The 23597-nt window shown below is 41.5% G+C and overlaps 1 protein-coding gene across 2 annotated transcripts in view; it reads right to left on the bottom strand.

Annotated features, from left to right (window-relative positions):
- Positions 1-3767: 3767 nt before the first annotated feature.
- The window catches only part of NPSR1 (neuropeptide S receptor 1), a 180155-nt gene continuing 160325 nt past the window's right edge, over positions 3768-23597 (bottom strand). For both annotated transcript variants that reach the window (XM_007523384.2, XM_016188286.2), the window contains 3 exons: positions 18779-18865; positions 5890-6070; positions 3768-4175 (listed from right to left, as the gene is read on the bottom strand). In XM_007523384.2, the coding sequence (XP_007523446.1) occupies positions 4085-4175; positions 5890-6070; positions 18779-18865 (359 nt within the window). In that variant the 3' untranslated portion in view covers positions 3768-4084. The remainder of the gene's footprint in view (positions 4176-5889; positions 6071-18778; positions 18866-23597) is intronic.

Genomic DNA, 23597 nt, shown 5'->3' with positions numbered 1-23597 from the left:
CCCCCTTTTCTTTTCTTTTCTTTTCTTTTCTTTTCTTTTCTTTTCTTTTCTTTTCTTTTCTTTTCTTTTCTTTTTGTCAGTCATGTCTTAAAATTATCACAAGGGTCTTGGTCACCAAGATTTGGTGACTCATTCCCCATGGTAAAACCCCTTCCAGATAGATAAACACCCTCATGACAAGACCCATCAGTCAGGTGGCTGTAGGACTGGACTCTGTCCCCCACTGACTACAACCTTTGAAAGAACAACATGGTTCTTTCCAACTCTGTGGATATAGAAATGAGAGGAAGGGAGTCAGGCGGTAGCACAGCAGGTTAAGCGCAGGTGGCGCTTAGCACAAAGACCAACTAAGGATCCCGGTTCGATGAAGCAGGTGATGAAGCAGGTCTGCAGGTGTCTGTCTCTTCCCCCCTCTGTCTTCCCCTCCTCTCTCCATTTCTGTCTGTCCTATCCAATAATGACGACATCAATTACAACAATAATATAAAACAAACAAGGACAACAAAAGGAAAAATAAATAATTAAAGAGAAAAAAAAATTTAAAAAAAAGAAAGGAGAGGAAAAGTCATTGCTATGTAAATGTATATATAGTAGTAAAAGATGATGAAGTAAGAAAGGAAATGAAGAAGAAAGTTTAAGTGATATACTTGTTTGATTTAAAAAGGACACTTTATTAGTCTCAAATTAATTACAGATGAAAAGGTGTCATTATTTTATGGGGCAAAAAGAGGGGGAAATGAAGCATGGCAAAGTTCAACTTCAATCAAAATGAATTCTATACAGTCCTGAAAGCAGGTACATTTTTAAAAACCATTTATATTTAGTTTAGTTCAGTAAAGACACTTATTTTCTACAGTTGTATGAGTAAATCTATGAAGCATACCTACTTTTTAACTTTTTATTTTTTTTGCCTCCAGGGTTATTGCTGGGGCTCAGTGTCTGCACTATGAATCCACTGCTCCCATAGGGCCATTTTTTTCATTTTGTTGCCATTGTTGTTATTATTTCTGTTATTGTTGTTGATGCTAGATAGGACAGAGAAAAATTGCTTATGAAGCGACCCCCCCCCCCCCGCCCCAGAAGGTGGGGAGCCGGGGGTTTCAAACTAGGATCCTCACTGGTCATTGAGCTTTTCATCATATGTGCGGAACCCTCTGCGCTACCACCTGGACTCCCTACTTTCCTTATTCCCCATTTTCACCTGTGTTTGAAGCTATGCAATAATGCAACTCTAGTTGTCTTTGTCATCTTGGTGGGGAAATAAATACCTTTATTTTATGTAGTGCTTTGGTACCTATTTGATCTCATCTAGGTGTTTAAGGCTACCAATTGTGGAGTTGACAACACCAATCTTCTCATTTTCTCTAAGAAGTGTAACTGTATTTCCCAACTGGGAAATGACTCTTGATTTCACAGTGATAAATGGAAATTTGCCCTTCTAAAGGGCAAATGACTCAGCCCCGAATCAGAATCAATGATCTCTCTAGGCAAAGAACTCCAGTAGCTCTGACCCTCTGGATGTAACTTCAGTTATTTTGTTGATATTGTATTTAAATTACAGACAGAAAGATACAGAGGGGGAGAGACCAGAACATTGCTCAGCTCTGGCTTATGGTGGTGCTGGGGACTGAAACTGGGACATTGGAGCCTCAGGCATGAAACTCTTTTTGCATAACCATTATGCTATCTTGCTAGCTTGTAGGTTGAATCCTTGCAATCTCAGAGTGTGAAACTGTAAAGAACTCACAAGATCCTCTGATAACTCTTTTACCAGCTTATGAAGTAATTAATACCTGGAGACACCAAATGTTTTGCCCAACGTCATAAAATGAATGATTTGTAATGTCCCCATGGTACTTAATCCCTATCTCAGCAGACACAGACATTCCAGAGTCCACATCAAGGTGAAGCAAACTTCCTCACCATGTCAGCTTCCTTTGCAGCAACCTATACTACTACCTTAACTCCTGTCTCCCCATGGTATGAGAGATGCAGTATTGTAGCAATGACAAAAATCAAATTTACAGCTTTTAAAGAGCCCAAAGCCTTCCCCAACTGTCTCCTTAACTTTGCTAATCTATTGATGGATAAGGCAGGCATGTAATATTTTCTGCAGACCAGAGCTTGACAGAGATTGAAAGCATCTGTCAAGAGAACCCAGGCCTCCTGTTTTCTCCATCAGGACACCTGCCAGACTTCACTATTAATTGGCTTCAAAGCAGGTGCCTATTTTAGCAACCATCCTGTGGGGCTACCATAGCACATCTTGATCCAAAGCAAAATGCCGAGAAGCACCTCTCACCCACTTAAAGCTTACAGGGTCTCTCGCCTGTAGCTGATCACACACACAGAGAGACACCTATCTAAACTATAGGTATAAAGTAAGATTGTATGATTGCTAGGACTCTCAAACTCAGAGACTAATTCTCAGAAATATGGCAACTGAGAATACTTATTTCTGCTTAAGGAGATACTCCTCCCAACCCCCAGGTTGAATGGAATGGAAAAGAGAACTTATAGGGGAAAAAAAGGCACTGTGACCTTAAACATGGCATCTTTAAGTTGACACCATAATGAGGAATGGGGCGTTATTAAAATATACTGCACATTTTAATGACTCCACTAGCAGTAAGCCAAAAAGAGAAAAAGATTTAAGCTTTGAATAATTCTGGGAAGGAAGATTTTGCCAAGGAGATTTTAATGTCAAGAATATATGTGAGGCTAAAAATAAGGAGTTCATGCACATCCCAGAGTCGTGGGTGGGGATGTATATGTAATCAAATTAAATAATGCCATTTCCACTTATGGAAAAAAAAAACCGTATGGTAAAAATTGACTAGAAAACATTTAGTCATATTTCATTTGGACTGTACTTATAAATACCAAACTCCAGACTTGTCAAAATAAGTTCTACCAGCACTTCCCGGTTGAGGTGTTAGATAGACGAGGTCTACAACATCCAAAAATGACAGGAAAAAAAAAAAGCTTACAGAAACATCATGCCTGAAAAAGTCACAGGGGTTCAGGAGCTTATTAATGGGAGCATGCACAGTTTTCAAAGAGAGGGTGGGGCGGCTGAGTGGCAGTGAACTTGGTTGAGCCCAACTGTTACAATGAGCAGGGGCATGGGTTCAAGCCCCCATAGCCAACATGCAGGGGGAAAGCTTTGCAAGTAGTGAAGCAGTACTGCAGGTGTCTTTCTGTCTCTGTCTCCCGCTTCCTCTCAATTTCTGGCTGTCTCTATTCCAATAAATAAAGATGGGGAAGGGGGGTATAGGAAGAAGTGTCTCTAAACTGTTAGGAATGAAAACAAGAGTGACCACAACTTGAAAGCAAAGGGTGGCACCCCGGAAAGTCCTCAAAACTTATTAGGTCCAGGTCTCAATTCTCAGAGCCGGAAGATCAGGAGTCCCTAACTTTTTAGCATTGTTTCCTTTCCTATGAGTGCAAGCACCCCTCAGTTTTGACTTTGCTCTGGAGGACCAGCAGTTGTGTTGTTTCCACAAACATTTGTTGATACAATAGAACTGTTGAGGTTGATTGCTCCCAATACATCCGTCTGCCAACCCACGCCATCTGCACTGGAGAAGCAAAGCACCATTGCTTGAAAATGAATTTGTCAGTTTATCAAGGACAAACATCTTCTTGGCTACAACTACTGAACCTCTGACTAAAAAAAAAAAAATTAAAAAATGGAATGAAAGTGTAGGCTTCAGTAAATCTTTTATTTAGTTCCTCAATTGTAACTAGGAGACTTATGTACAACCAGGCTTCTGTTAGTGTTTGCCTGCCTCCTCAACTCTCTCAAGCCTGGACCCTGGTCCAAGTAATCTCCTTGTCCATTGGGTTCTGGTGACAACCAGTGGGAAGGAGACAGAGATGGTATTAATAGTTGCTGACTTCATATTGGTCAATATTCCTCCAGATGCAGTCGTTTCTTATTTAGTAAGATGCCAGGGGTGTGCAGCTCTCAAAAGCGATGACTAGAGCAGGCTGGAGAAGTCAGCTCAGGCTTCAGGCATAAGTCCAAAGTGGTAAAGGGAATCTGGAAGAGTTGATGGGGCTTCTTCCATTGCTCCATGGCCTAGATGAATTCTGGCTTAGACAGAATCTGCATCTCAAGCCTCTTGCTTCTCTCCTGACAAGTCACTCTTGAATCCTGTGATCTGTGCTCCCTAGAAAACAGAAAAAAAACTTTGACCTCAGGGAAGATGAAGTGGAACCTTGTGGAGAGCAGTCTGAAGAACTCTCAGAAGGCTAGAAGTGGACCTACCCTATGACCCTGCAATTCCTCTCCTGGGGATAGATCCCAAGGAACCAACCCCCCCCCCAAATTTATAACTGCCCAAACATGGAAGCAACCCAGGTGTCCAACAATACATGAGTGGCTGAGTAAGTTGTGGTATGCATGCACAATGCACTACTACTCAGCTATTAAAACATGGTGAATTAGGGGGTTGGGCGGTGGCACAGTGGGTTAAGTGCATGTGGCGCAAAGCGCAAGGACCGGCGTAGCGATCTCGGTTCGAGCCCCCGGCTCCCCACCTGCAGGGGAATCACTTCACAGGCGGTGAAGCAGGTCTGCAGGTGTCTGTCTTTCTCTCCCCCTCTCTGTCTTCCCCTACTGTCTCCATTTCTCTCTGTCCTATCCAACAACGAACAACATCAACAATGGCAATAGTAATAACCACAAGGCTACAAGAACAAGGGCAACAAAAGGGGGAAAAATGGCCTCCAGGAGCAGTGGATTCATGGTGCAGGCACCGAGCCCAGCAATAACCCTGGAGGGAAAAAAAAATAATAAAAAAATGGTGAATTCGCCTTCTTCTCTTCTTCTAGGATGGAGCTTGAAGGAATCATGTTAAGTGAAGGTAAGTCAGAACAAGAAGACTGGAGATGGGATGATCCCACTCATGGACAGAAGTTAATTAATAAGCACAGAAGGGCAAACACAAGCAGAAGATGGACTGGACTTGGTGTACAGCACCAAAGTAAAGGACACTCAGGGGAGGGAAAGGCTTCAGGTCCTAGTAAACAACTATGGAGGAGGACCTAGCTGAGTGGAGGGAAAATTAAAAAAAAGAAAGAAAGAAAGAAAGAAAAGTGAAGTGGAAGATACAGTTGTGGAGAATATATTAAGCCGCAGACTCTGCACTAAGCACTTTTGATGTCACACAGTCTTTACCTTCCTTCGTCACCACTTGAAGACCTCCTTTCACAGTGGAGGAATCAGAGTCCAGTGAACAGAGACATCCCTGACCAAGTGACACACGCTGCTAATAACCCAGCTTGAGAGGCAAGGAAAAGTAGCTATGTAGCTTTGAGTTCACATGTAGCTCTGAACCAGCAATGACAGGACTTAAAATTTGGATACGGGCATTAAACTCAGACCTTAAATCACTCTCCTCTTTTATCTCCTATATGTTTTTTCCACCGAGTCCCTATAGCTGGTGTTGGAAAACAGTCCCAAAATAGCAAAAATGACTGAGTTGTCATGGGAGACATTTAATTTCAACTCTGTCATCAGTTATTCTTGTAATGTAAAAAATATCATCGCTTAACCTCTTAAGTATTTGTTTATGCAATGGTAGCATTATCATAACAGCATCTAGTGAGGCAGCTGATGTGAAGAAGCGTTGAACCAGAGGATAATCTGTGTGACCCAATTAAGACAATTGCTCTAGGAGGTGATGGAATATAGGAGAAAGAGCTTGGGTCATGGTGTGAGCATTTCTGATTTGTCACAGTAGCTAGCAGAACCTTTCTGAACCTCCAGTGGCTCATGGGTAACCTTATGGAGATTTCTAGAATGAGGAAAACACACATCAAAATCTGAGTGCAGTACCACCGGCGATGCCTGGCAGTGACTCAGGCAGGAATATTTCTTACTTGCAGAGGAGGCAGAGGGAGTGGCTGAACATGCAGTAGATGAGAGGGTTGATGGCGCTGTTCAAGGCTGGCAGGTTCTGAATGATAACAGAAGCATAGAAACGTTCCTTGGTGTCTGGGAGGAGGCTGAAGTTGTCCAAAATATCAAAGAGAAAGTATGGACTCCAACAGAAGATGAAGCCTGAGGGAAGAGAGAGTATTAAAATCACAGTAGGGAAGATTTCAAAGGTCTCTCCAGATTGGCTAAGTTTTCTTAGCCCCCGAGATTTCTCGGATATTTACAATAGTTGTTTATGTTAGCATTTGTGTCATTTTAATTAGGCATACCCACATACACATACATATCCCACAGATACATTCTTTCTTTCTTTCTTCCTCCTTCCTTCTTTTCCTTCTTTTTTTCCCATTCTTCTTTCTTTCAATTTTCAAAAAAATGCTCAACTCTGACTTGTGGTGGTCCCAGGGATTGAACCTATAGCTTTAGAATCTCAGACATAAAAGTGATGTAATTTTTAAAATTATTTTTATTTATTTATTGGCTAGAGACAGCCAGAAATAGAGAGGGAAGGGGGTGATAAAGAAGGAGAGAGACAGAGAGACACCTGCAGCCCTGCTTCACCCCTTGCAAAGCTTTCTCCCTGAAGGTGGAGACCAGGGGCTTGAGCCTGGGTCCTTGCACACTGTAATGCATGCACTTGACTAGGCGCACCACCGTCTGGCCTCCATGAAAGTCTATTGCATACCCACTATGCTATTTTCTCCAGTCTAATGCAAATGCATTCCTAAGACAGTAAATTTCTTCAGACTTCCCTGTCTGTTAAAAAGAGGACTCAAGAGTCGGGCGGTAGCGCAGCGGTTAAGCACAGGTGGCGCAAAGGACAAGGACTGGCATAAGGATCCAGGTTCGAGCTCCCGGCTCCCCACCTGCAGGGGAGTCACTTCACAGGCGGTGAAGCAGGTCTGCAGGTGTCTGTCTTTCTCTCCCCTTCTCTGTCTTCCTCTCCTCTCTCCATTTCTCTCTGTCCTATCCAAGTTATTAATGACATCAATAATAACTACAACAATAAAATAACAAGGGCAACAAAAGGGAATAAATAAATAAATAAAAGTTTAAAAAAAGAGGATTCACTTGGTGTACTGCACCAAAGTAAAAGCCTCTGGGGTAGGGTGAGGGTTCAGGTCCTGGAACATGATGACAGAGGAAGACCTAGTGGGGGTTGCATTGTTATGTGGAAATGTTATTCATGTACAAACTATTTCATTTTACTGTCGACTGTAAGCCACTAATCCTCCAATAAATAAATAAAGGAATGAATAAATGACTGAATACTCAATGTGGTTACTGTTACGACTTGTCACTGAAAATCTAGAGGAAAAGAACCTATTGTGTGACCTTAATCTCTCATCTCACATAATTTGGGAGAAAATTCTTCATAGACATAAAAGGATACATTTTGGTAACATAGTGGCTCTTGGTTTCAAGTCAAGGAGAATTTGCCAAAGGTTTGAGAAGCGGAGCTGAACTCTCATAGTGTTCTTATTTATTACTTTTTTTAAAATAAACATTTTCAAGTTAGCCATTTGAGAAAGTACCCACTTAATATCCCTCTCCACATCAACTGATTCTGTTTGGCTCCAAATCCTCAGAGGAGATGGGCTGGAAATAAAGCTCAGAGTGTGAAGGTTAATTTCACTGGGCCGTGAGTGGGGACGTCCAGATATCTGGCTAAACATTGTTTCTAGTTGCTTCAGAGCGTCTTTCTACATTAGATTCTGAACTGAAAGACTGAGTAAAGTAGACAGTCTTTCCATATACAAGTGGGACTCATTCTTTTCCACTGAAGGGCTGATTAGAACAAAAAGGCTGAATCGAAGAGAAGTCATGCTTTCCGCCTGACTAGGTTCTGGTGGGCACATCAGTCTTCGCCTGTCTTCTGACTTGGGCTTGGACTGGAACTACACCGTTAACTTCTCTGTCTTTGCAGAGAACTTTGCAATTCTTAATTCTAAAAAGTTGTCAGACAAGTCCTTATAATAGGTCCCTTTGCCTATCTGTGTGCATCTGTCTTTTAGTTCATGGGAGATGCAAACTAATCAATACCTGCCGTCACAGAAGAAAACATTTTAGGGCTGACTGCACACTCCCACTTCCCTGCCACATTCTCTCTATCCTTCTCTCTAACCCTCGACAATGCCTTGCAAGGGAGTGACATCAACAAAGACAACTGGGATGTTGGTAACTGAAATTGACATTGTGCTAAAGCACTGGCTTAGTAGCAAAGAGGGACAAAATTGCCTTTGGGAGTGTTTGGGACAAAGGTGGGCTTATATATTTGTGGGAGTGGCTTTGAGTTTTCAGGAAAATTTTATTCCTGCATGATAGAGGTGATCTCACCCACATTTTCTACATCCTTTGAACGCCTGACAGCTTACTTATGTTATAGAGAATACTGATTACAATTAAACCAGGCTAGAAACCCAAGTTTACATACAGACAAAGCCATTTTTAATAAGCATTGATTTTATTTTTGTAGAAATGCAGTGCCTTTGCAAATGGAGGAAAGATTATTTTGTTTAATCTGAAACTTTATCAGGGTTTGCTCATCTGCTCAGAAAACTCAAGTTACAGAAATGCTGTTTGTAGATTTCATATCTCTGATGTGAAACTCTTGAATGCTTTTTGCTTGTGGTTATTACTATGTGCGGGTGTAACCTTTTGACTGCTTCATTCTTCTTCTTCTTCTTTTTTTTTTTTTGCCTCCAGGGTCATTGCTGGGGCTTGATGATTTGCACAATGAATCCACTGCTCCTGGTGGCCATTTTTTCCATTTTGTTGTTAATGTTGTTGCTATTGCTGTTGTTGTTGGATAGGACAGACAGAAATCAAGAGAGGAGGAGAAGACAGAGGAGAGAGATAAAGACAGACACTTGCAGAATTGCTTCACCACTTGTGAAGTGACCACCCTGCAGGTGGGGAGCCAGTGGCTCAAAATGGGATAATTTAAAAAAATGTTTAAAAATTTATTTAAAAAAGGAGACATTAATTAAACCATAGGATAAGAGGGGTACAACCCCACACAATTCTCACCACCAGATCTTCGTATCCCATCTCTTCCCCTGATAGCTTTCCTTTTTTTTTTCTTTTTTTTTTGGTGACCAGAGCATTGCTCTGCTCAGCTCTGGCTTATGGTGGTGCAAGGGATTGAACCTGGGACTTTGGAACCTCAGGCATGCTTTTCTATTCTTTATCCCTCTGGGAGTATGGACCCAAGGTCATTGTGGGATACAGAAGGTGGAAGGTCTGGCCTCTGTAACTGCTTCCCGACTGAACATGGGCATTGACTGGTCAATCCATACTCCCAGCCTGTCTCTCTCTTTCCCTAGTGGGGCAGGGCTCTGGGGAAGCAGAGCTCTGGGACACATTGGTGAGGTCGTCTGTCCAGGGAAATCTGGTCAGCATCATGCTACCATCTGGAACCTGGTGGCTGAAAAGAGAGTTAACATACAAAGCTAAAGAAACTGTTGACCAATCATGAACCTAAAGGCTGGAATAGTGCAGATGAAGAGTTGGGGGGGGGGTCCGCATATTGTAGATAGCTAGTAGGCATATTTTAGTTAGATTCCAAAGGGCCTGTGGCTATACTAGTTTTTTTTTTCTTTTTCCCCTGAGCCTGAAATCTGATATGCAGGTGGATCCAAGTTACTGTCTGGGGAGATGATGTCATGGCTGGAAAAGGGAGAGAAAGCTATATCAGGGAAGAGAGTAGCTCCCTAATATGGGAAAGGGGTATAAGTATTGTTGACTGTAAACCCCATCGATTCGGTTTGGTCTGGGGCCCATATTCAACTTAGGAGCCTATGTGACTTCTGAAACCTTGTAGATCTGAGCTCACATTCTGTGGTCATGAGTAGGAACATTCCAAGCTGCCCCAATATCAACCCATCTTCCTCAGATGTAGCATAGAGTATGTTGTCCATCCTCTGAGGATGGAACATTCTCTACCGTTGTTGATCCAAGTTGAGGGCAAGGTCTTATGGGGGGCCCACAAAGGGGTCTTTTTTGTTGTTCCTGATAGAGATGACCAGTAACAATGAAGAGAGAGATTTATTTGCGGTCTATGCCCATCATGTCTGTTTGGGAATCTCAGGACTCCCCGAGTAGGGCCCCAGCTGATGGGGTGGCCTGATAGTGACTAAAGAATCATCATTAAAGTATGCCAGTCTCTTACCCTTATTCAGCTTTTTCAGTCCTTGCTTTGCTAAGGTTAGCTTTGGAGTGTGTGAAAGAACTGTAATCAGAAGTAGACGAGGAGGGTATCTAAGGAACTTTATACTGACTCACTGCAGACTATTGTGTATTTTTGCTTTCAGGTATATACTTTGCCTTAGTTTATGGATACATGTGAACATATGCTCTATCTCATGGGAATCTGGTTAGGAAGTGAACCACGTAGAATGGAATTAGAGAATACTATGAAAGGAAAGGTCTCACTGGAGTAATGAAGCTGAAGGGCTGTCATTCCATACCTGATGTCTCTGGACACAGTCTGAAGTGAAGCATGCTGAGGTGGTACTCATTGCATTGATTAGGTTGTGATCGGTAGATGCAATATTATTTGGTATGAATTGAGAGATGCATGCAGGAAAATGCACCCCACCCTAAGGTTCCAGGACTGGGGGAAATATAGGCTCTATAGTGGAAATGTGAGGTTCCTGCTGTTTTAGGGTTCAAGAAGAGAATAGGTAGTTATTGTTATCATCACATTATTTGGTAATTGGGTTAACTTTGAAAAATCCCTTTGTTATGATTTGCTGTATAATACTCAACATCACCATAATTTATATCCTTTGACATTATTTGTATATAGCTGTACCACCAGTTGCTTCTGTTCCCTGGTCTAGGCTTTTGAAAGAGTCAACATATCAAAGACTCAGCCAATGTATTAAAAAGACTCAGCCTGTGCTTTAAAAAGTTTGAGAAATACAATAATTTTTCCCCTCCAATATTAATTAAACAGTGATTTATATGACTACAAATTAATAGGAGTGTGCATTAACATCATTCCCACCACCACAAAAAACTATGTCCCATCCCATCACCCCACCTGCCACCCCAGGAAGCTGAATATCCATCCTCACCCTCATCCTAGGGTTTTTACTTTGGTGCCCTACTCCAGATTTAGTCAAATCCTGTTTTTAGTTTCCCTTTCTGTTCTTCTTTCTCATCAGCTTCTGTTGATGAGTGGGATCATCCCATACACATCTTTATCTTTATGACTTAGCCAGCTCACTTAACATAATTCCTTCTAACTCCATCCAAGATGGGTCAGAGAAGGTGGGTTCATAGTTCTTGATAGCTGCATAATATTCCATTGTGTATATATACCATAGCTTTCTCAGCCACTCATCTGTTGTTGGGCACCTGGGTTACTTCATATTATGATTTGTGCTGCTATGAACACAGGTGTACAAATATCTTTTTGGTTGGGTGTTATGGAGTCCTTGGCGTATATCCTCAAGAGAGGAATTACTGGGTCATATGGAAGGTCCATGTCTAGCCTTGTGAGAATTCTACAGACTGCTCTCCACAGTAATTGGACCAATTTACATTCCCACCAGCAGTGCAGAAGGGTTCCTTTCTCCCCACAGCCTCTCCAGCATTTGTTGCTGCTGTTTTTTTGATGTATGCCATTCTCACAGGGGTGAGGTGGTATCTCAGTGTTGTCTTTATTTGCATTTCACTACCAATCAGTGACCTGGAGCAATTTTTCATGTGTTTGTTAGCCTTTTGTATCTCTTCTGTAGTGAGCGTTCTGTTCATATCCTCTGCCCATTTTTGGATGGGATCATTTGCTTTTTTTGGTGCTAATTTTGAGCTCTTTGTATATTTTGGTGACTAGTCTCTTGTCTGATGTATGGCATGTGAAGATCTTCTCCTATGAGGGGTCTCCTTGTTTGTGTGATATTTTCTTTGGCTGTGCAGAAGCTTTTTAATTTGATGTAGTCTTGCTGGGCTAGCTTCACGGGCGGGAGACAGAGGACCAGGGAATGGCTGAGCTGTACGCAGTATCTCTTTATTCATGCAGAACGCAGCACAGTCGAAGCCAAGCTAAGCTAAACTAAACTAACTATAATCACAATCCTGTCCTTATATATATACTAGCCAAGTAGGGTGTAAACAAGATGTGACGTAGAGAGGGTGGAGCAAAAAGTGACTGGTGCAAATCAGGGTGTGACTAGGAGAGGGGGCGGAGCAAAAAGACATCATGAACCAGTGGAGATTAAACCAATGCCCTGCAGGCAGGGTGGTGCTTAGTTAACAGTGGTTATGTAAATAGAATAAAGTGTTAAGCAGGGGGGATTAAACCAATGAAACAGAAGGGGTTTTTAGAAGCAGAATTAGAAGTATACCAACATAGTCTCACTGATTAGTTTCTGCTTTAGTCTTACTTGAAATTGGGTTTGTATCATCAAAAATGTCTTTGAGGTTTAGGTGGGAAAGTGTTCCATCAATGTTTTCCTCTAAGTATTTGATAGTTTCTGGTCTAACATCCATGTCCTTGATCCATTTGGAGTTGATTTTGGTTTCTGGTGAGATAAGGTGGTTCAGTTTCATTCTTCTGCATGTTTTGACCCCATTTTCCCAGCACCATTTATTGAAGAGAGTCTCCTTCCTCCATTTAATAGTTTGGATCCCCTTATCTAAGATTAGATGTCCATAGGTGTGGGGGTTTAGTTCTGGGCTTTCAATTCTGTTCCACTGGTCTATGTGCCTATTTTTGTTCTAGTACCAGGCTGTTTTGATGATGATGGCCTTATAATATAGTTTGAGATCTGGGAGTGTGATGCCTCCATTTCTGTTTCTTTTCCTCAATTCTTTTGGCAATTCTTGGTGTTTTCTGGTTCCAGATAAATGAGTGCAGTTTATGTTCTATTCTCTTAAAGAAGCTTGGTGGAACTTTGATGGGTATTGCATTAAATTTGTATATGGCTCTGGGGAGAATATTCATTTTGATGATATTAATTATTCCAATCCATAAGCATGGGATGTCTTTCCATTTCTTTGTATCATTTTCTATTTCCTTGGGTAGTGACTCATAGTTTTAAGTATACAAGTCTTTTACTTCTTTGGTCAGGTTTATTCCTAGGTATTTTATTGATTTTGCTGCAACAGTGAATGGGAGTGATTTCTGGACAGCTTCTTCTTCAGATTTAGTGTTTGCATAAAGAAATGCCACTGACTTTTGTACATTGATTTCCTAGCCTGACTCCTTGCTATATTGCCTAATAACTTCCAGTAGTTTTTTGCTAGATTCTTTAGGTTTTCTATGTATACTATCGTATCATCTGCAAATAGTGGAGCTTGACTTCTTCCCTTCCAATCTGTATTTCTCTGATTTCTTTCTCTTGCCAGTTTGCAAGAAGTTCCACTACTACGGTGAAGAGTAATGGTGATAATGGACAGCCCTGTCTAGTCCCCGATCTGAGTGGGAATACTTTCAGCTTCTGTCCTTTGAGTATTATGTTGGCTGCAGGTTTGCTGTATATGGAATCCATTATCTTGAATAATTTCCCATCTATTCCCATTTTTTGTAGTGCTTTGAGCATGAATGGGTGTTGGATTTTGTCAAAGGCTTTCTCTGCATCTTGAGATAATCATGTGGTGTTTGGTTTTGCTTTTATTGATGTGGTGAATGACATTGATTGTCTTAGTTATGTTGAACCAGCCTTGCATTCCTGGGATAAATCCCACTTGGTCATGATGAACAATCTTTTTGATATACTGTTGTATCCGGTTGGCCAGGATCTTGTTTAATATTTTGGCATCTGTTCATCAGAGATATTGGTCTGTAGTTTTCCTTTTTTTTTGTTGCACCACTATCTGCTTTTGGCATCAGGGTGATGTTGGCTTTATGGAAGGTGGAAGGGAGTATTCCTGTTTCTTTGATCTTGTGGAAGAGCTTTAGAAGTATAGGTATTTGCTGTTTCCTGAAAGTTTTGTAGAATTCATTTGTGAAGCCCACTGGTCTAGGACTTTTGTTGTTGGGAAGATTTTAAATAACTGTTTCGATTTCTTTGTCTGTGATTGGTGCATTTAGGTTTTGTAGTTCTTCTTGGTTCAATTTTGGAAGGGTATATGTTTCCAGGAATTCTTCCACTTCTTCCAGATTCTCTAGCTTGGCGGTGTATAGTTCTTTGTAGAAGTCTCGTATGTTTTTCTGGATTTCTGTGGTGTCAGTTGTGATATCTCCTCTATTGTTTACAATTATTTTTTTTATTTTTTAATTTTAAAAAAATTTTTATTTTTATTTTTTTATTTTATTTATTTTCCCTTTTGTTGCCCATGTTGTATTTTTATTGTTGTTGTAGTTATTGTTGTATTGATCTGATCATTGAAGAAGGTGGATGGAAAAGGGACACATGTGTATAATAATAGTAGTTATAAAATGAAATAAGATAAAATAGAGTAGAGAACCCCTAACAGTCAATCTGCAGCTTGGACCGCAGGCAGCCTGAGCAAAGACAGCCAACTGTATGAAGTATAAAAAACAAAACAAAACAAAAAAAACCTCCAGGTAGTCTTTCCCAGGCAGGGATGAGGCTGTGATTGGTCAGACATTTTGTCACTCAAATAGAGCTCCAGCCACTTAAAGAAAGAGAGAGAGAAGTTAAAGGAAGAGGCTTGGACTGACACCCCTGGTGAGCCAGGAATCTTGGTGAAGAACATAGCTCAGCAGGGAGCCTGCTAGGAGAGACTGCATTGCCCCTGGGAGTAGGTTCTGGGGTGGGGGGGTGAGCTCAGAAATAATCAAAGGATTTTCCTTTGTCCCTCTGACCTCAGTTTGTCAGCCCAAGAGAGAGTTATTGGACTGTGTTTTGGTGTCATTCTGACCAGCCCATGCTCACCCTCCTACAGACAGCCCAGTATCCTACTCTACCCAGTGGATCCCGGGTTGCAAGCTGCTGCCTCTTGGAGCTCATGGAAGCTATGGCTCCAAATTAGTCATCTTGGCTCTGCCTTCAAAATGGGATTCTTTTTTTTTTAATTTAAAAAAAATTTCTATTTATTTATTTTCCCTTTTGTTGTCCTTCTTGCAAAACGGGATTCTTGAGCCAGTCCTTGCTCTTAGTGCCATATGCACTTAAACCACTGCACTACCGCACAGCCCCCTACTTTATTATTCTTTTAGTGTGGTTGTGTTCAATTATATACATATATAAACCCAATATTTTTTTAATTTAATAGAGGCATCTTAAATTTTTATTTGCAACAGAAGGACAGAGATAGGAAGATTCAGCAAAAGTGACAGAGAATAAATAATCACTCTTGTCACCTGATGTAGTGTTGAGGCTTGAGGTCTCACACATGCAAAGTATACACCCTACTTCTGCATAAACTACCCAGCCACAAATTCATATATATATATAATGAATATTTTATTTTTCCCATAATTTATATTGATCTTTTGACAACTATGTTAGACAGTACTATTTATATATTTCTATCAGGATCATAGGACAGGATATTTATGAATTAAGATAGGAGAGGCCATGATAGGACTCTGGACATGAAACAACTTTCTTATGAATGTTCTGCTTTTATGTTAGATGTACTCTAGGTCCTGGACATATAGATCTTGATTAGAAAGGGTTACATGGGCCCTGGGATACACGTGTAAGGTACATTTTCTGACCCAGCATGAACTCCAGTGCACATGTGTTAGGCTTCTAATTGTTGGGGAAGGCAAGAGTGTCTTTGATCTCTTTCAGAAGTCTCTGGAAAAAACAGCTTGATCCCTGGTGGGTTGTATATGCCTTATTGCTGACCTGCCTGTGGTGTTATTTTGTGCCCATATTCTGATGTCTGAGTTGCACTGCTTGTGGTCTGTTTGACATTTTGCAGCTGCATTTTACAAAGATGAGGCTAACTGTTTTGATAATGTGACATGCAGCTAATATAAGAACTATGCTTTCTTAGACCTCCTATGAGCTGCACCAGAAGAGAAAGGTAGTAGTTGAGTTAAATCAAAAGAAAATAACACAAAATCCTTGACATTCTTGTATTCTCTTCGTCACTCATTCTACAAGTAATACACTGGCGCCTAGCTTGTGGGGAACATCTACTTAAGCCTTGGTGATGATAATGTAAGGACAAAAAAAAAAGAAGTCATTGCTCTCATAGATTTATTATTCTAACAGGAAAGACAAACAATAAGCACATGCACGAATGCCTATCCTGGGTTGTAAGTAAGACCTCTGGAGAAAAGTGAGGCAGAGTAAACCCTGAAGGAGGGCTCCCTAACTGGTTGAGGAAGTCTTTCTGGAGAGTTACATTGTTGGAAAGCAAAATTATGTAGATCGTAGCCATGTGAAGCTGAGAATCTCAGGTGGAGGAAATTGTGCAAGTTCCCTTCTGAACACATTGACATTTTGAAGAAATAACAGGCGACCCAGGCTGGTGACTAGTATGGAATGAACACGGGGAAGCATGATGGGAGTGAGACTGGGGACTTGGGTGGGTGACAGGTCACACAGCCCTAGAAAGATATGGACAAAGGAAAATACTTGCTCCCAGTATAATCAGAAAGTACACACAGGAGAGAGGGGTAATGACAGTGCCTGAGCCATAGGGATCCATTTGTAATCAGAAAGTACATACAGGAGAGAGGGGTAATGACAGTGCCTGAGCCATAGGGATCCATTTGTAATCAGAAAGTACATACAGGAGAGAGGGGCAATGACAGTGCCTGAGCCATAGGGATCCATTTGCTTGTTTGTTTGGGTTTGAACTGATGACCTTGCCTGAGTGTGATTTCCCACTTGGACTCCCATGACATTCAGAGAGAGAGAAACAGAAAGAAGAGACATCATATCACCTGGACTTCCTTCAATGCCATAATATCTCCCATATACCATGTTGTGGCAGGGCTCGGGGCTCAACGCTGGGCCATGTGATAGCAACGCATACCCTACCTGATGAGCAATCTCTGTCTTCTGATTTACATTTTAAAAAAAAAAACTAACCACAAGAGATGTTTTGCAGAGGAGGAACAAGAGAAGACAGAAGAAGTTCAGTTGTACTTTTCCAGGCAGAGTAGGTGGGGACTCTGAACAAGGTAGGCGTCATATATGTGAGGAAAAATCAGTGGCTTTGAGGTCTTGTTTTGTGTTTTGTTTGTTTGCTTTTATTTTGTTTTGCTTCCAGGGTTACCATTGGGGCTCAGTGCCAGCACTATAATTCCCTCGCTCCTGACGGTCATTTGTTCTGTTTTACTGGATAGGACAGAGAGAAATTGAGAGAGAAGGGGAGATAAACAGATAGAAAGAGAAAGACAGAGACACCTGCAGACATGCTTTACTGATTCCTGAGGCTCGAACCTGGGTCCTCGCCTGGGTCCTTGCACTTAGTGCTATATGTGCTTAACTGAGTGTGCCACGGCTCGGCCCCCTTGAGGTCTGTTTTGTAGAGAGAGCCTCCAGGCCTAGATATGTGCAGTGTGAGTGAAGTGGAATGATGACAGGTTATTCCTTAGGTTTTTGGCTTTTACACTGGACAAAAGATGGTATTGTTTGTCAAAATGAGGCAGCAATGGGAAGAGTTATAGCTTCAGAGTTTAGGAGAGCATGCTTGTTTGATAAGTGAATGTCACAAGTGTATCGGCAGTAAGAAGAAAGGTCTCAAGTCAAAGTCATAGAAGTGATTTTTTTTTAAGTTCAGTACTGCAGCCGCTGCAAAATACCTCCCAGGCTTTAGCTATTCATTTGTAAATAAAGAACGTACTTTAAGAAGGAGAGTAGAATGTTGTTTAAGAGTCAAGTGAAACACAGATTGAGAGCTAAGTGTTGACATTTTGGAAATGATGAACCTGATATGGAGTAGCTTAATAAATAAAAGAAAGAAAGAGAGAAAGGGAGAAAGGTAATAGAAACAGTAAATGAGAAGTGAAATGGGAGGAGTTATGCTGGAAGGAGAGGATAAAGTGGGATTGTTACTGGAGAGTTCCATGAGTGACCTATTATAGTACATACAGTGTATATATAGTGCTTATATCTATGTATATCTATGTATATATGTGCAGTATTTATGAACAACAGAACCAAGAAGCAGTTTTTGGGCACACAGGATCTTTGGAGCAGCAAAATTCCTGAGTGGGCTGGAGTAAAAAGGATTCAGGACTCAAACACTTTGGATGTGGAGAATAGCAGAGACAGCTTACTCATACTACTAGGAAAAAGGAGAGCAACAGTAAAGCTTCAGTTAGGTTCATGGATGTGAAGTCTGGGAAATAAAGAAGTTTTATTTTGATTACTTGTATTTTCTTAGTGAAATAAGCAAGGTCATTAGATAAAAGGATTTACAGGAGGGAAAGTTCTGAAGGTTTTCGAATACACACATATTAAATGCTCTCGATATGCTTTTTTTTTTTCTAAGATGAGGTGAATTTATAGGTCTTAAGTGTGGAGCAAAAGGATAAAAACGAAGAAAGCAGTAGAGAAGGGAAATGTCCATTAGAGGGGTTTGCAGTGACACTGAAACTGAATATTCAGAAGAAATGACGTACCACGTTTGTCTTCCTTCAGACCACAAACAATGTTTATGGTAGAGAGAAAACCACTGGGCCAACTTGGTGAGGTAAGCATCAGCTTCTCCAACCTATGTCCTAATCCAGTTGTTGTCAGACTGCTCTATAGTTTTGGCCTATAAGGTAAACATCCTATATGGTCTTGGAGGTCAACAGCATTCATAAAGAAAGGGAGGCTAGGAGTCAAAGGTAGGCATGACTCTAAGAACTTTTCTTTTGTGAGCTTTTAGCTGTGAAGTCTGAGGTGCAGACCTGCCTTTGGAATACTCATACAGTCGTGAAACATAGTAAGGGACAACGCTTACCAAAAATAATGACAATACTATACTTGATGGCCTTGATTTTTGCCTTTGAGATGAGTCTTCGGTTATAGCTGGTGCACAGCCTCCCATCTGCAAGTGCAAGAGAAGGAACGTTAAAGTGAAGGATTGTTTCAGCCCAGCGGGGCAGGGAAGGCAAACCCTCAGCTTTCCTGGTGACACTTACATCCTACTCACCACTACTCAGGAGTACTTTCTCACGTAATTTCAGAGTAAAGACAGCACTGAGCTGAATAAGGAAAACCGTTACTTTGCACTTAATATAAACTGCAAATGCTTTGGGATGTATACACTATCAAGAGTTTTAGTTGTATGCCCTTGGTCAGCTGAAGTGGAGTTATTTTGGCAACCATAAAGGGTGATATTATTGACATGCTTGAGAAATGTAGGGCAAACTATCTTCCTAGAATACTCAGCTAGACCTGAAACTCTACTCTCAACAAAGTTTCAACACACACACACACACACACACACACACACACACACTGCCCCAAATAACAAAAGTATGGATAGAACTTTGACCTTATGCATTATGTTTCATAGTAAAACACATGTGAATTAAATGTAAAAACGTACTACTATCCAAGTTTGATGGGTAAGGGGGCTTTGTTTTCTTTACTCCTATATCCTTAAACTTGGTGAGAGATTACTATAGATTTGTTGAGTAAATTAACACAAGTCTCTAGCTAGTTAAGAAATAGTGATACAATAAACATAGATTAGGTGGGTAGAATTCATCCCAGCAGTAGTTCTTATTGCAAAGGAGTGAATTTCTGTCAGTTGTGGGGAGTGGACTCAAGATCTCTTTGTGTGTAAGCTTTTACTGCCGGGACTCCCCCACTCATATGGTGTCTTTGTGTAAACTGGTGTAGGGTGCCCTTTCTCTGAAGGAATCTGGCCCTGGCAGTGGGTACACCTCTGGTGAGGGGAGAGTGGGTGGGGTGCTGATTTGATGAGAACTCAATGGCACAACTCAGTGCCCAATCAGGAAACCTAACGTCCACGGGGCAGTTCAGCTATATGTTAGAGGGGAGCTACTGAGCTCAGTTGCTCTTATTTTTTATTTAAAATATACATATATATTTATTTTTTATAGAGACAGAAATTTAGAGGGGAAAATCAGAGAGGAAGAGAGACAGAGAGACACCTATAGCACTGCTTTACCACTCTTGAAGCTTTCCTCCACCACCCAGCCGCAGCTGGGGCGGAGGGCTTGAACCCTGGTCCTAGCACACGGTGATGTGTACAGTCTACCAAGTGTGCTGCCTCCTGGCCCCACAATGCTTTCCAAATGGCAAACAGACACAACTGATCTGGAATTTCATATCTGACATTTGGTTTAATCCCCACATAAACCAGACTAAAGTTTTCTTTGCACTACTTATTCTATCTCCTAGCTCTTGAAATCAGGCCAACTCAACAAGCTTAGCACATCTGCTAAGAGATAAGATCTGGACAAGACGTGAGAACAGAGTCTATGTTCTCTAGACTCTTTCTAAGCAGAAGGGAAGATTACTCTCCACAAGGCAAAACGAGAGGAGAGAGATGAAGAGAGAACAGGAGAGTCATACCCCGACTGCTGTGCTAGGAGGACTGTGTGGCAGGTGCAGAGATGTTGGTGCTGGAGCTGAGTGTGGGCATGGGGTTGAGAAAGATGTGGGAAGCAGTGGGCACAGCTTCAGCGAACACGTAGATACGAGACAAACGTGGGTTGTGTTTGAACCCCTGTGAGTCATCTTGTTTGTCTGGAGCCTAGATGGATTTTGGATTGAGGGAAGAGAAGAAGAATTGAGACCAAAGTGGAGGAAGACTTTAATGTCTTTGTGAGAAGGGGAACGAAGTTCAGAGCCTCTAGTCTCTTCCCCTAACATTTGTCCCCCTCTGGAGGTATGAACCAAAATTCTTTTTGGGGTGCAGAAGGTGGAAGGCCTGGCTTCTTTAACTCCAGTGGACAGGGACATTGGCAGGTAGATCCATACCCACAGCCTGTTTCTATCTTTCCCTAGTTAGGTAGGGCTTTGGGGAGATGAGGGTCTGGGCCACACTTATGAAGCTGTCTGACCAGGCAAGTCAGGATGGAGTCACAGCAGTTTTGCGACTTGATGGCTGAAATGTGTAAGGTTTATAGGCGTCTTTAATGACTCATGTCTAATTGCAAGGAAGCCAAAACCAAAAATAAGTCAATGGGCTTATTTCTCTCATTTTTTAATTAGTTATTTAATATTGATATAAAATTATAAAGATAATAGGGGTATAATTCCACACCTTCTGCACCACAAGAGCTCTGTGTCCCCATCCCCTTCACTGGAAACTGTAGCAGTTCTCCCAAAATCATAGCTATAGGTTGAATATTATTTCTATAACTATATCTATATTTGACTATTTTTTCCATGGCCCTGCCTTCTCTGCCTCTCTAAGTCAAACCTACTACTTTCAAGTGTCCATCCCCCGCCCCTTCTCTCCTTGGGTCCTGATGGAACTGGTGTTCAGAGATCTCTGGTCATCTTCCCCTAACATTTACCCCTCTGGGAGTATGGGCTAAATTCTTTATGGAATGCAGAAGGTGGAAGGTCTGGTTTCTATAATTGCTTCTCTATTGGACATGGGTGTTGGCAGATCAACCCATATTCCCAACCTGTTCCTATCTTTCTCTGGTGGGATAGGGCTTCTTATTTCTTAAGGTAAGGCTTGTAAAGTCACGTTTAGGTGGTTTGTCTAACAATTTTGTGCTTAACACGGAACCCCCAAACCTCTCTGAAGTAAGGAGCCAAATACTTCAGACTCATTTACAGCAGTGTTTCTCCAGTCTGGGTTGATACCAACCCTGAGAATTACCTTTGAGGTTGTCCCAGTTAGGGTAAGTTGCTGCTAAACATCCTTCAGTGCCTAGACTTCCCCACAATAAACAATCATCAGTTCAAAACACCAATGGTGCCAATAGTGTCAAGCCCTGACTTCCAAGGCGGTATCTTACGAAGGACATACACTTCAGGCAAATTGTCAATAATTCCCAGCCTCAGCTTCCCTATGTAGAAAATAAGACATAAGGGACAGGTGTAGGCACGCTTGGTAGCACACGTTACCATGTGCAAGGACCCAGGCTGGTTCAAGCCCCCATCCCCACTTGCGGAGGCAAAGCTCGGAGAGCAGAGGAGCACTGCTGCAGGTCTCTCTCTGTCTCTCTCCATGTCTCCTCCTTCTCTCTCAATTTTTCTGTTTCTACTGACAAAAAGAAAGGAAAAAAATTAAAAGGCCACCAGATATAGTGAATTCATCATGCAGCTTTTGGATCCCAGTGACAACCGTGGTGGCAATAAAAATAAAACAAAATAGTAAAAAAAATATATAAACAAAAAAGAGACATAAATGCCACCCCCCTACAGTTATTCTGTATAGGAGTAAAATAAAATAATGGTGATGCCAAGATGCCAGGCATACCAGCACGTCAATTTCCTTATTAGTTGGGATGAACGAGGTCTTTGCAGCATTTTAGGGAGAATATGAGCTGTCCTTATGGAACTGAACAGAAGGCAATATTATATTCAAATAGGCCATTATACAGCGCTGTTATCTATAGATAGCAACTACATACGTGAAAAATTATCAGGGTGGCATTATACCCATAGGGAGTCGGCAAAAAAAGACATTGGGCTAAATTATATCTTTTCAAAGTTTCCCCATTTATGAGGCAAACACTGGCTCCTAAACAGTATGGGTCTGAAGGCTTAGCTGATTTTTTAGAATCGTTCCGGAGAGTGACATCTGTGCCTGAAATCTATTTAAAATAGAAACTTTCAGTGCTTTCTATGGGGGCGACTGGGTGACAATATAATCAGTGACCTGCCTTTCGATCTCTCAGTGAGATGAGTGAAAAGCATCTTAATTTAATCTCACCACCCCAAGAAATGCAAAGCCTCCGACTTCTAAAGATGGTTCTTCAAAAGGAGCTGAGCTACAAAATGCCGTAATTCTCCTTTATTGGGAGATAAAAGGATTATTTTTACTCAGGCCTCGGTGCTGAGCTGGAGTGAAAAGCAGTTAAATTCAGCCATCACTGTGCATTAATAGCTGGGGAAGCCTGCAGTCTGCAGGTCCATTAGATTCTGACTGGAAGCAGCAGGCTGCCCAAGGCTGTTTTAATTCAAGGCTACATCCCCAGTAAGACTCCCCAGTGGAAATGCTTTCTCCAAGTGATCAGTCCCCCCCCCCCCCCAACCTCCATCTCCTCCTCCTCCTCTTTCTCCACTCCTTCCTCAAACTTCAGACCTTTGGCAGGGTCACTGGGAACCCATCTTATTGTAGGCTCAGCATCTGAAGAGGTAGCAGTTGGATTATGGGAATTAAAATAAGGTATACTTTCTTTCTTTTTTTTTTTTTCTCATGAGTGGGGGACTCTATTTGTGGACCTCAGAGATAAATGATTTTTTTCATATATAGCCATGTCTGATAATACTTACAACCAAATCTTATTCCATATGTTGAGAATCTTTTATATTTCACATTGATTAAGTGATTAAACATGTTAGATGTTTTGCTTGTTTTTTTAAAATTAAACTTTATTTACTTATTAAATTTTTAATATTTACTTATTTTTTTTCCCTTTTGTTGCTCTTGTTGTAGTAGTTAATATTGTTGTTATTGATGTTGTCATTGTTGGATAGAGAGAAATGGAGAGAGGAGGGGAAGACAGAGAGGGGGAGAGAAAGACACCTGCAGACCTGCTTCACCGCCTGTGAAGCGACTCCTCTGCAGGTGGGGAGCCGGGGCTCGAACCGGGATCCTTATGCCGGTCCTTGCACTTTGC

The sequence above is a fragment of the Erinaceus europaeus genome, chromosome 8 (genome assembly GCF_950295315.1).
Source record: "Erinaceus europaeus chromosome 8, mEriEur2.1, whole genome shotgun sequence".
Lineage (NCBI taxonomy): Eukaryota > Metazoa > Chordata > Mammalia > Eulipotyphla > Erinaceidae > Erinaceus > Erinaceus europaeus.
The sequence above is the reverse complement of the archived record's forward strand: the minus strand, read 5'-3'. Positions and strand labels throughout refer to the sequence as shown.